Below are 14,154 nucleotides of genomic sequence, written 5' to 3'. Positions count from 1 at the left end.
TAAGTGAAACAGCTTAAACTGCAGCAATGAACTGCAGGTTGGAGGACCGCGTGTACAAGACTGTGCTTCACGTCATCTAGAAGATTTTGAATGGCATTGAGAGAAAATTATATACAGTATAAAGAATCCCATCATAAAGCAGTCTTTGAGAAAGCCATTGGATTTTGAGGTCAGAGAAATAAGCACACCTGCTTAAAAATAGGATCTCCCCACAATTCCTTACTTTCATTTTTCAAAAGCAAAATTCGCCGGGTATTTTCCCCAAATTACATGGCAGAAGAAGGAAGGTTCCGGCTGTTTGTTCTCTGATAAAAGCGTACCTGTGACGAGTAGTTCGGCAGTACTAGTTGCTTGTCCAGATCCGTTGGTTGCTTGTAAGGTGTACCTTCCGCTGTTAGCAGCTGTCACGGCGGGGATCACAAGTTTAGCGCGGCCATCGCTAAACGAGATCTGCACGCCGGGCAGAGTTGCAGCAGAAAGAACCTGGCCATCCCGATACCAGCTCACCTCAGGAACTGGGGAACCTTTAGCAGAAGAGAGACAATCAAAAGTTACGTCAACCTTTGCAAAGTCCTCACCGTCGTTGTGATGACCACAAAATACCTCCGCTTTTTGTCAACAGGCACACAGCAAAGATGTTTTCAGAAGACAGTGTTTAGCGGTTGCTTTTTCTTACCAGGACTAAGGGCCTAAATTCTGTTTGGGCAAGAATTATGTAAGGTCCCCTACTGGAGATTCTTGAGCAAATGTGGCAGTTGTGGGTTATGAGGACAGGTCCACCTATCCCATGAATGAGACATGCAGCTTCTTAAAGAACTGGAAGCAGAAAGCAGGAATAAATGGACAGTTCTGATAACAAGAGGGTTGTCAACAGTTGTTGTATGTGGCCAACTCAAGAGTTGCCTTATAGCCTTATGTGTGTGAGGGATAATCTAACCTCTGAGGTCCTCCTCTACCCATTGTCATGAGTCGCTAACAGTCGTTAACAATGGTCTTTCTGGTGGGTGTGGTCCTGATCTTTCTGGGGATGGATGAAATAGCAGCATGATAAACAGGGGACAGATTGTATCTAAGTACTCCACCCCCGTTGAGTGAGAGATTTTCTATGTGCCCATGTATGGCCTCCCCTCTCTCAAACCACCTATCTTCTCGGTCCAAAATGGTCAGGAGGACTATCAATTATCTTCAGTCTCAGATGAAGTATGCCACTGAATTGCAATGGAAAATCAACCAGAAAGTGTTGTTGTGCTTATATTGTATTTAAGGGCTTCTCCTAGGTATCTGGTTGTGGGGACAAAAGGATGCACTAGATAGATGTTTGGTGTGATCTGCTATGGCTATTCTCATCTGCTTATCCCACAATTTCTGTTTCCATATCCCGATAGCAAAAACATGGTAAGAAGAATCTCAACTGGCTGTGCAGTTGGAACCAGACACAAACACACACACACGTTATTTCCATCTATGTCTGGAAATGAAAGAATGGTTTAGAAATGGAACATGGGAAGGAAACTTTCCTATATGGTTAAATTGTGTATTAGGGCCACATAGCATAATCTTTAGCAAGCCTTTCAAGAAAATGGGAGAAAGTTAAGTGGAGGAAGCTGCGCTAAGCTGATTGGCATTATGTCTTCTTATATAGTCATTGTACTCTTAAGGAGTTTCATATGGTCTATCATGTTGGTTATGGGCTAGGTACTGGAAACCCTAATTTCAAATCTCAGCCCAAGCACCGGCAGACAAAGTTATCTTAAGGAAGCAGCTCTTAGCTTCAGGAACCCATCTGTGACAAGAAGACGATAACTCTACACTGTCTGAGAGGACTGTTAAGGGTTACAAGTAAATATTTATTACTACATGCGCCTATCGTGTAGAACTGTAGTACTATAGAAATATTTTTATGCCTTTTTGTTATTCTACATTTTAAGCTCCTTTAATTTACAACATCTGATAATATCTGATTATATGACACCATAGCAATATGTATACGTATATACTATTTTATATTATCATAAGTAGAGAAAAACTTAATTTTAAATGTCTGATGCCTGGGCTATCCCCCACCCCAGTGCAAGCACAACAGTACAAATCATCCTTCTTGTGATTTAGGTGATCAGATTTCAAGGGATGAAAACTGCTCAGAGATTTCAGTGCATCAAGAAAACTGATGCACTGAATCATTGTCAGAACTGTCTAAACTGATGGGCAGCTTTAGGGAAGGAGGCATTTACAACATCGTAGAATATGAGTCAGTGTTGCAATAAGATTGCTTTATCTAAAAACCTGGGCTCAAAAGGAAGGGGGAGAGAGTTTCAGAAGCAATTTCCCTGTATTTGGATTTTGTACAAAACAAATGGATGGGGAGGCATTCTCCTCTATGCACGACGGGTGACTCTCTGGAAGGAAGATTCTCTTTCACAGTGGAGATTTTTCCAAGCCATTTTCTTGGGGTTTCAAATTGTTGAAAAGGCTCCTTAAATAAAGGAGGATGTCCTCTTCCAGAAGAGACATTCCAGATCTCGAGGGCACTGGGAATGGGAATGGAAGTGGCTTGGGTGCAGACATATCCTTCCTTCTGCTTTCATTATTCCCAGAATCCAATTACCCAGAGAGGGTCACTGTGGCAGCCCAGCAACAGTGAATCTCAACTCATAAGAGCAAGGAGAAAATAGCATTCCATCTCTCCCTTTGTTTCAGGCAGAAAAATGTCTTTGACTGACTGCGATGGAGAATAGAGAGAAAGTAGCACACATCTCAGATGTAAGAGGAAGGCCTGTTGGTCCTGACCAGACTGAGGATGATTCTGCAAGTTACACAATAACCCTCTTTCATGATGACTGCGTTCTAGAATAAATATGTATATTACATTCCCCAGAACCCATTTGTGTTCTCGATATGCTTCTGGTATGTATTCTCTGAGTCATGAATTTTTTTCATCCCAATAATATGGTCCTTAACTAACTCGAAAGCATGTGGGCTGCTATAAGCTGCAGTGTGATCTCATGGGGCCTGATAGTGCTGGCACCACACCCAAAATACGCTCTGCTGCCATTTTGAAATTGGCTTGAGGCACCACGTTGCATTCAGGCCTTACAGGGTCAGACTTGGAGCCACTTCCGAGTATTAATTAAAGGCTAACTTCTTATTTAAGAGGTTCACTAACTGAACTCCCACTAGCTTCTCTCATCAGGCCTGAACTTTGTGAGACACACATTAGCCTGAGCACATTTATTCAAACCAGTTAAGTCCCAGTTCACACCAAATGTTCAACACATGGCAGCTGCGGGAGCAGCCTATGCACTCAGTAACCAGTTTTCTTGGACCCTAACTTGAGAACAGACAAAGAGAAACAGCATCAAACTTCCAATTGCCCTGTTCCCAAAATGGCCAGCGAGCAGTTTCTGTTACTCACAGATGCCATCTCTGCATGGGTATCTTATACTCATGGTTAGTCTAATGGGAAAATGAGGGTGAGTGGCATCTGGCAAGGGACCAACTTTGGTCTGATGGCCTTCAAATACAGACTCATCTGGGCCATGTTGGTTTTCAGTATGCTTACTAGTGTTGAACAACACACCCTTACTTACAATTGGAGTTGGACTACTAGAATCCAGAGCCAAGGTGTTTATTTATCAGATTTACACCCTGCTTCCCCCCACAGAATCTAAGGTGTACGTATATAGTTAAAACTCATTTTATTTTCACAGCACCCCTGTGAGGTAGGCTGAGAAAGATAGGCCAAAGGCCATGAAATTGACATCTGAGTGTTGATTTAGACTTAAGTTTCCCTAGCCCTAATTCCACACTCTCGCTCAGCCTTCTTTTTAGTAGCTGCCTCATTGTGAAACTCTCTCCTGGCAGAGGTGTGGCAGGCCTCGTCCCTTCTTGGCTTCAGAAAACAAGTGAAAATGTGGTTGTTTACACAGGCTTTCCACAGTCTTGCCCTGGATTAATTTTGTTATTTTGATTATTGACATTTTTGTCATTTTTGTAATAACTGTCTCTGTTATGTTGCCAACTTTTGCATTTATTATTTTGATAATGTAGTTAGTATAGAATTGGGTTTCTTGTTCATTTGTCATTTTAATTTTAATTATGTTGTGATATTGTAAGCTGCCCAGAGTAGTAGCCTGGCCGCTAGATGGGTGGTATAAAATTAAAATAAATAAATTTTTCACACAACTAACTCACTCATTTTGACATTGCTGTTACTTTTTACATTTACCCACGCTGAAACCTTTATAAGACAGAACTCATACAATCCAGTCCCAAACTTATTTACTCAAAAGTGAGGTCTTCTAATATCAGTGAGATTTACTTTTGTGTACATTAAATCTATTTAGAGCAGATGTTTAAGAACAAATATTCTTGCTAAATAGATCTGTGGATCACTGAGTATCTGGTAGACTTTAATTCATAAAAGAAGAAAGGAGTTGTGCAAGTGAAATCTTTTAACAATTGTTTGTTTCTGCTATATATTTCAAACCTAAAAAACATATAGTCTAGTATGGCCCAATACTGGGAAAACGCGTGTGCTACTAGAACGAGTGCATTCGCCATCTTGTTTTGATAAATATGTCAGCCTTCATCCAGGCATTTGATTGACTCCTTGGTTGTTTCTTCTTTTTTTAGATGAGTAGCTTTTTTCAGTAGAGTGTACCTGTGCAAAAAGTGTATGGGATATGTGCATTCCTGTACAAAGTGTGAAATAATCAGACGTCTGTACAATTTCTTGAATTCCAAAAAGGGAGAGCAAGATGCAAATGGGTGACATTGTTATAATCTTTAAATGTACAACTGTGTGGACATTTCTAGCTGTTTGCCCAGCCTTCTAAAGAGAGCATTCATAGAGTTGGAAGAGACCACTGAGGCCATCCAGTCCAACCCCCCACTATGTGGGAACATTCCATGGGTGCATTAGTTTTACAAGTGGTTAGTTACAATTAACAGCTTTGTTTTGCTTTGCATTGGACTCCTTGTAAATGCATTTGGTCCCTTGTGACTAAGAATATAGTTCTGGGCTGGCACCCTCAGCTACCGATGCCACAGACTTTCCAAAGCAACGTAGCTCACTTGTCTTGGCCTACCATGACAAGTAAGTTCCAACCTGTGTACCGTATGTATTCTCCTAAGATTCTCTGCCCCACCTCTGCACTTCTTCTTCTGCTTTCTCTGAGCTGTGATGAGCATATTCAAAACTCAAGAAATGGCTGCTTTCAGGAATGTTCTGGAAGCTGATAAAGAACCCAGCATCAGTGCTGCTCCTGTTCCACTGGATTCCACCAACATGCTTACATACTACTCTCTGATGTAAGGGGGTGGGAACCACTGTGGGGTGGGGGTAGAGGAAGATGTATGATGTGCCCCACATTCTCTGAGGAATCGGAAGCACTGCCTCGACTGAGCATTTGCAGATACTGGCAAAACAAACAGAAACAATGGTTGTAAAAAAAAAATGGACGAAAGCCTTACCACTAATATGAGCCTCAAAGGTTGCGGCACTACCCTCCAGTGCCACAACGCTTTGTAGCGGCTGTGTGAACGTTGGTGCTTTCGTCGTCATCTTTGCAGGCACTCTGAAAAGGAAGGCACAAATAAAGAGTGTAGGTGAGATGCCAGTCTGTTTCCTAGACCTGTGTCTCTTGACCAAATTGATTTTCTGAAAGCAGCATTTTATGTCGACTTCTGTGACGGAATCAATATTTCTGCCCTGTTTGTATCTTTTAAGTAACACAGTATTGTATAAAGGCTTGTCTCCATTCATCTGAAATTTATAGGGAAGCAGAAGAACAAATCAAGCTGCAGAGGCTAAAGCGCAAGTGGAGCCGCTGAATCTAGGTTGGGGTGGAGACTTTGAAATGTGAGCTGGGCTATAAAATAACAACTGACATTGATGGCTTGAACAACTGCCGGAATGCACAAAACCTGAAAAACGGACTCCCCCTCCATGAAATGTGTGTTGGTGGTAGCGCAGTGCTCTTCCTCTGAGGCAAAGCACAGAAAATATAGATATTATTATATAGATATATTAACTGGGCCACTTTATTCTGTCAAAAAAGGGGTAAGGCTACAATACCGATATCCTTAATATTTACCACAAGGTCAAGTGAAGCATGAGGGACTGTATTGGAGACCTTAGGAGTCCAGCCTGCTTTGCTTCAAGGAAGTTGCTTTTAGGGTGGTCACTTTAAACATTCCTTCTGAATTCGAGCAAAGGAATCTCACCATGACAGAAGAAAAAGATAAATTTTAGCAAATAAAGGAATGCCACTGGGACACCTTTTTTACAGGTTCTGGGCCAACGTGACTTCTTCCCCCAAATGACTAGGTCCACATTTATCTAGCAAATGGTCTCACATGACTTTGCTTCACTACTTGAACTGAGAATATCTAGTCAACTTTAAAACTTAACCGAGGATCTCTCACATTATGCACTGTACGAACTTCCAATGAAATAAACTTAAGCCAGCAAAGTCAAACCCTAGGAAGAGTTTAATTCCATGGCATGAATGTTTCTGACACCAGTGTTCTAATCGTAGAAATAAATTTCCTGTTATTCAGACTATAATCTTATATGGCTTTTGTATTATTAGTCTTTCGGAGGTATGCCTCTGAAATGTCACATTCCAAAAATAACCATCCCAGTCGTGATTGACAGGAGACAAGTGGTCCAGAGCTGCAGCGTAATGGATACCCCGGCAGCTGATTCCCTTAAAAAGTCATCAGCGCCTAGCCAATACCATGTGCATTTTATCAGAGTTATTCTGGGAGCATCTTCGTTTATCTGCAAGTAATATAACCTTGAACACTCTCTGAAGCTAATCAGACATTTTAACAGGGTTTTTTTAAAAAAAGGAATTGTTAATTTCAAACAGCCTTTCACCCTCAAACACATTTAAAGGGTTACTAGCCACGTATTTCAAAGACCTAGAGATTCACAAACAACAAGGCATCATTACTTTAATAATAACACAAAATGACTATCCGGTTTAGAAGAAACATCTAAGACTGCAACCTTTCCCTATCTCTCCCTTATCACATCTCTCCCCATCTTTCCCTAATTACTATTTGATAGCCCCCAGTTCCATGCACAATATACCCGTGGTTTACTTCATAAAAGAAATGGAACTCAAATCATTACAGACATGTTACTAACCTGATTTCCCAAGAGTGCCTAAAGGGAGTGGGCTTAGCCCAAACGGAAGTTCCTTAAACGACGTCCTTATCCAGAGTATGATTTTAAACAATCCCACTATGAGAATGGTTGAGCCTCTAACTGTAAAAAAAACAAAACTACACGGCTGGGACAGTGTAGTTTTGCTTTTTTCTTTGCAATCCCTACACCCGAGGCGAGGCTGGGAATGCACGACTGCTCAGAAGCGCTACCAGGGTCGTTTTACTTTTTATACCCCAGATCTGCTGACAAGTCTGCCTTCGTCACCTTAGGGTCACTTCTGATTGGCTTTCTGGAAGGAAAGGAAAAAAAGGGTCCGGGAGTGGAGCATCTACTTTACGCAACAGGCCACCTGTCTGCCTGATTGACACGGCTAATTTTGGCCTAGAAGATCCCAGGCTGGAAAGAGGGAGCAACCAATATGCGAAGAAAATTTGGTTGCACGGGAAGATGTCAGTGTACCTGATGCTTCTAACCAGATCTTGTTTTAGGTGTCGGAAAAGTGTGGGACAGTGAGGTGGGGTTAAAAAAAAGAGACTGTATTAGTGAGCCAAGACCAATCAACTCAATAATAGCCACTGTTAGGGCCCATCAAAACAAACCATGTATTTGCCTCCCTATCAAATAAATTGCCTTCAAGTGCAGCACCCAATCGCCATAACAAATAAGGAAGCTGATCTTAAGCCATGTGCCATGTTATTATCCAGATGGAATATACCAGTTCAGCTTTAAAAAAGATGCAGATGTCTGCTAAATATCAGATTGGGACTTTGCTTTCACTGAGAATTGCTGAACAGTTGTTACTGGGATGACTTGAGCAAACCATGCACTCGTTTGCTCAGATCATATGGCTCTGATTTGTTCAGATTATATGGATAATCTAATAACCAGATTGCCAGTGGCTATTGCCAAGGCCTAGACAAGATACTCACATTGTATTGCCAACACTAGAGTACAGAAAAGTGAGGAGCAAAATTTAAGCTTAGTTAAATTCAGACATGCCTTTCTGTTCTCAAGAAAGTTTGGCTCCTGCACGGCTTTCATCATATGGAAATGCCAGGGAGAGAGGCCATTTTCAGCAGTACTTCTTTCTTCATTGAGCATACGCTTCAGAGAGGTAGCCTTACTCCGGAAATAGCATGAGGAAGAGAAAGAGGACTGGCCACCACTGTATCCAACCTCTAGATATTTTTCTATTTGCATTCATTTCAAAGACAGCCATAAAGTACGTATATTTAAGGTGCTTCTTAAAGCTCAATTTTAAACAGGCACTGCAGACTAAAATGTTATGTAGTCTGTGTATTTTGATCTCGGCACTTGCAGTTTCGTTTGTTGCCAAGAAAACGTCTCAGCAGTTTCACTGTCAGCAGTTTTATGCGTTTTGTTTCAGTGAAGAGGTAACAGTAACTCCTAAAACAATGCCCAAGAAAAATCCTGGCCCACTCAACATGGGAAAGCACACATACTCCCATAGTAAATCTCAGTGTCAAACTGCACAGTGTGGATATATGTGCCCACCACCTAGGCTCAGCCTATCAGTTTGGAGAGTACTTCAAATACAATGGACCCTTGACTTACGGAATTAATCCGTATGGGAATGGTGGCTGCAGGTCGAAAAGTCTGTAGGTTGAGGCTCCATTGACCGTACAATGCATTGAAAACCAATTAATCCGTAACCAGCCATTTTTGTTCCATTTTTGTTTCATTTTTGGTTTTTTTCCGGTCTGTAGGTCGATTCTCCGGCTGCAAATCGAACCTAAATTTTGCGGCCAGAGAAGTATGTAACTCGAAAAGTCTGTAAATGGAGCCGTCTGTAAGTTGAGTGTCCACTATATAGGACTGTCTTCTACAAAGCAGAACAACGACAACCTAGCAGTGGCAGCGATAATCTTGTCTCTTGGAATGCAAATCTCCTCTATTCAAATATAAGGAAGAGAATGGGAAGTCCCAAATGGAAGTGGTCCGCTGAACCTTCCTTGCACCCAAGGCTATACATACATCCTACAGTGTGATGTGTGTATACACACAGAGAGAGAGAGAGAGAGAGAGAGAGATTTCACAGAATGCACCAGTCAAGATGACCAGAGACCATGGTGGCTGGGGAATTTTGGGAGCTGCAGTATAAAAGTGTAAATATTCCAGGCTCTCCTCCAAGGCTAGTGTCATTCTGAGATATGGTGGAGAAACAGCAACTGATACAAAAAAAGAAAAAAAGTGGAGAACATTTGGAGAAAATGCTACAAAATGACCGTTTTTTTCTAAGAAAAGAAGAAAAATGTTTGAGAAGTTTTGGTTCAGATCAGCACTATAAGACATATGCCTTTAAGTCAAGGTTCTAGGAGTAATAGTGGAAGCTAAGGGAAGTATTAACAATCCATAGAAAGTTGTATCTGTCTGAAGTCTATTAAAATTTATGGAGCAAACTCTTTAATCATAATTGTGTATTAAGTTCCTATGACTTCATTATGGTACATTTTTTTCTGGAGTATGGTTTCTCTGCATATATTTCACATATACTGATACAGTCTTGTTTTCTTTTTAAAATAGGTTGCTAAATGCAAGAAATAATATGCATTCCTCACAATCTTGCAAAGACTTGCAAATGACACTGTTTGATGAAGTCTTCTGCTTGAACTTGAATTTTTAAAATTTATTTATTTATTTATTTATTTATTGGATTTACACCCCAAAGCATCTAGCAACAAGGCCACTCCGGGCAGCTAACAACAATATAAACAGCAATATAAAAACACGATAGAAAATAAAAGAATACATAGCAACGAGATAAATTAAAACAGATGGCAATGAAGGTGGAAAAATACACTTTGCCTTTTCTTCTAAAATAATCACATTTGCCTAAATTAAAATGCACATGCCAAAACATCTTGTCTTGCATCTGATATAAATATGTAAGAGTAGCAAAGTATGATTGGAAATTTTATTTAGGCAAAAAGGAGTAAGACAGGCTATTAAAGCAGCATGTGAACTGTGGGTTAAAAGGAGGAGGGGCATCACTAATGCACAGTAATATTATTATTGTTATTTTTGTTATTCAAAAATACCAGACACAGTCAATCAAAATTATAAAAACATTGACTGGTACTATACAACAGATTCAGATACAGGTTTTAATCAAAACCCTAAGTATCTGTTAAATATCAGTGCAGTATGTATGCTGTTCCTAATACTGCCCTTTTCTGTAGCTCTGATTATGTTATTTCTGAGATCTGCAACTGCCCAAAGCCCCAATGACAATGGGGACCACTGAGATGTTTCTTTCACAAGTGAGATGTTTTGATTGCCAGGTCTCTGTATTTTGTTAGTTTTCCCAGTTTATATCTTCAACTCTGGCATCCCCTGGAATTGCAATGTCAATGATCCAGACATTTCTTCATTCTGTTATTACTATATCTGGCGTGTTATGTTCAAAGTGTCTATCAGTTTGGATCTGGAAATCCCACAAGATCTTGACTTTATCATTTTCTGACATTTTCTCTACCTGATGTTGTCATGGGTTTTTGGAGGCTTGCAAGTTATAGTTTTTGCACAATGACCACTAATTTTGGCACTCTATCATGTCTAATTCTGTAATCTGTTCATGCACTAATCTGTTCATGCAAGGCCTGCCAAGACTTTGGACTAACAATCAGCCTGAAGAAAACACAAGTCATGGGCCAGGGCGTGGACTCACCTCCCTCTATTACCATCTCCACACAAGAATTGGAGGTTGTTCATGACTTTGTGTACCTCGGCTCAACCATCTCTGACACCCTCTCTCTAGATGTCAAGCTGGATAAACACATTGGCAAAGCAGCCACCATGTTCTCTAGACTCACAAAGAGAGTATGGCTCAATAAGAAGCTGACGACACATACGAAGATCCAGGTTTATAGAGCCTGTGTTCTAAGCACACTCCTGTACTGCAGTGAGTCATGGACCCTTTGTGCACGGCAGGAGAGGAAGCTGAACACCTTCCATATGCGTTGCCTCCGTCGGATTTTTGGCATCACCTGGCAGGACAAAGTTCCAAACAGAGCAGTCCTAGAACGAGCTGGAATTTTCAGCATGAACACATTACTGAAACAGTGACGTCTACGTTGGCTCGGGCACGTCGTGAGAATGGCTGATGGTCGGATTCCAAAGGATCTCCTCTATGGAGAATTAGTGCAGGGAAAGCGCCCCAGAGGGAGACCACAACTGCGATACAAGGACATCTGCAAGCGAGATCTGAAGGCCTTAGGAATAGACCTCAACAGATGGGAAAACCTGACATCTGAGCGTTCAGCCTGGAGGCAGGCGGTGCATCACGGCCTCTCCCAATTTGAAGAGACCCTTGCCCAGCAGGCCGAGGCAAAGAGGAAGACACAAAAGCAGCAAAACCAGGGAGCCGGACAGGGGACAGACTGGATTTGTCTTCAGTGTGGAAGGGATTGTCACTCTCGAATTGGCCTTCTCAGCCACACTAGGCGCTGTTCCAAGCCCTCCATACAGAGCACGCTACCATAGTCTTTCGAGACTGAAGGATGTCTAACCTAACCTAACCTAATCATGCACTTTTTGGATATTGGCAGATGAGGTGTGACACGGTTTCATCTTTTTCTTGGCAGCGTCCACATTGCTGTTAGCACCATGTTGAATTATTATCATACCTTTCATCAGTTTTTCTCAGATGTTGTCCATGTAGAAGTTTATTTTTCCAGCTATTCAATTTATTTTCAAATTGTTGTTCCTTATATTGAACCTTTGTTTCTGTTTTTTTTTTTCAAAATATTCTCCATTTTCACCTCTGTAATTAATTTTTCTCTACTTGGACTAATATAATCATTTAGGCTTCTTTATTCCTCCTTACTACCTGCTGTATTTGCAGTAATCCATGGCCTCCATTTTTTGTGGTAAATATAATCTCTCCATATCACTTTTTAGGTGCAGTGTGTGATGCATGTTCATTGATTTCCATGTTTTTCGATCCAATTCTTCTAATTCATTTTGGGTCCCATCTACAATTCCAGCTGGATATCTAATTACTGGAACTGCCCATGTGTTTATGGCTTTGATTGTATTTCCACCATTTAATTTTGATTCTCAGATTTTCTGCAATCTTTTGATGTATTTCCTTTTTGTCAGATCTTTAATTTTGTGAGCAGGACATGATCTGCTTTTAGTATTCCAAGTTATTTATAATTTTCATCACTTGATAGTAGAGCTGCACATCTGTCAATACCAAATTTCATTTGAATATAGCTAAGATTTAGCTAATATCCACACTTTGTTTAGCAGTGATTCTATCTCTGTGGATCTTTTTGCATATAATTTTAGATCATGCATGTATAACAGATGATTGATTTTTCCTGCTCATTCTGAAATATGGTAGCCCGCTACAGTTTTATTTAAAATTATTGATATGGGGGTTAATGAGATGTTAAACAGTAGTGGTGACAAAGAATCTCATTGGAATACTCCTCTTTTGATGCTAACTTTGTTGTTTTTGTTGAACTGCAGAGCTGGAAGGGACCCATAGATCATTGGGTCCAGCCCCTGTTAAGGAGTCACAGCAGGGAATCAAACCCCCAACCTCTGACCCCACAGGCAGATGCCTAAACCACTGGGCTTAAAGCTATCTCAAAATGGTGCTCCAGATGTTTTGGGCTACGTCTCCCAGCGGTCCTTACCATTTCCTATGCTGGCGAGTGCCAATGGAAGTTGAAGTCAAGAGGTCACTTGGCTGGGCCCTATGAGGCAAATGACTGGTTATTAACATGGGTGGAATGGGAAAAAATACAGCCATCCACAGGAACAGCCCTCAATCAAGAAGGAACTGTTATAGTCTAGTATGGACATCTAGAGGTCCTGAGCAATTTATTAAAATATCATTTAAAACAGCATTTGAATCATGTCAATGGTAAGTGGCTGGAGCCAGTGTCGCTAGGCCTACAACCTGTGCTACATTTAAAAGAAGACAGCTTAGCTACTAATATTAGTTGCTGACCAGCCCCGCATCGTGGAGTCCTGATAACAGCTGGCAACAACATGACACAAGGAAATAAAACATATTCTGAGAGCAGTGCTCAGGGTTGGCTTCTGCCCTGTATCCGCAGCCCTTTGGAGGGCATTCTCTTCTAAAGGAGTGTCATTCCACAAGGGAGAAGAGAGAGGTGATCTCAGCTGGCACATTGGCTAAGAAGAGTCTATAGGACATGCATGGGAGCATATCCAGTCACAGGCTGGCTTCTGGGCATATAGAAGGGCTTAAATTTTAAAAAACAAACATGCCTTCAAGAACATGGACCAGGAGGGTGGCATGGGAAGGATATGTCAATAGCTGCAAGGGGATACAGCCCAACCTTCTCATGCCCTACAATTACAACCATATAGAAAAAGCCCCCGAGGGGCCTCTGCTCTCACAAACATCAGTAGAGGAGGAGCAAGGAGTGCTCATTCAGATCGCCTACTGGAGCAAAAATTGTCTTTACTACTCTAGGCCCGAGAATGGGAGGGTGCGTTCGGGATCAGGAGTCTTTTCTTCACAAAAAACATGTTTTTCCTTACCTTCAAATTACTATCCATTTTAGAAATGGTAGACTATGTGACAGTAGGTTCATTGGCAAACTTCAAATCACTCGATATACTATCCTGAAAAACCTGCATTTGTTATCTTTTGTAGAGTCTAAGAAACAATACCAGGTGTCTGAAAAGCTGGCTTTGATCTCTGAAAGCTCAGACTGAAATAAATCTCTTAGTTTTCACAGTGCCACAGTATTATAGCCCCCCCACCACCAGCTTTGCCAACCTGACAAGATAGACTAAAATGTCTACTTCTTTGGAAAACTCCAGCCTAGACTGTCTGAAAGTGTGAAAGTTTTAAATGTTCCACTGAAAAGCCTTATCATAAGGTAGAAAAATGACTCACTTTTCCATTGCTCTGGTGTTCTGTTAGAACACTTAACTTCTAATTGATCAGTTCTAACTAGCCTTGAATTTCT

The 14,154-nt window shown here is 41.1% G+C and overlaps 1 protein-coding gene across 1 annotated transcript in view; it reads right to left on the bottom strand.

The window, feature by feature from the left end:
• The window catches only part of LOC110084610 (titin), a 299,695-nt gene extending 292,297 nt beyond the window's left edge, over window positions 1-7,398 (bottom strand). The window contains exons 1-3 of the mRNA XM_078386905.1: window positions 7,157-7,398; window positions 5,473-5,576; window positions 321-524 (exon numbers count right to left, since the gene is read on the bottom strand). Coding sequence (XP_078243031.1) covers window positions 321-524; window positions 5,473-5,563 — 295 coding nt within the window. The 5' untranslated portion in view covers window positions 5,564-5,576; window positions 7,157-7,398. The remainder of the gene's footprint in view (window positions 1-320; window positions 525-5,472; window positions 5,577-7,156) is intronic.
• Between the last annotated feature and the right edge of the window lie 6,756 nt (window positions 7,399-14,154).

Source organism: Pogona vitticeps, chromosome 1, assembly GCF_051106095.1.
Source record: "Pogona vitticeps strain Pit_001003342236 chromosome 1, PviZW2.1, whole genome shotgun sequence".
Taxonomy (NCBI): Eukaryota; Metazoa; Chordata; class Lepidosauria; order Squamata; family Agamidae; genus Pogona; species Pogona vitticeps.
This window is presented reverse-complemented; position numbering and strand designations above follow the sequence as displayed.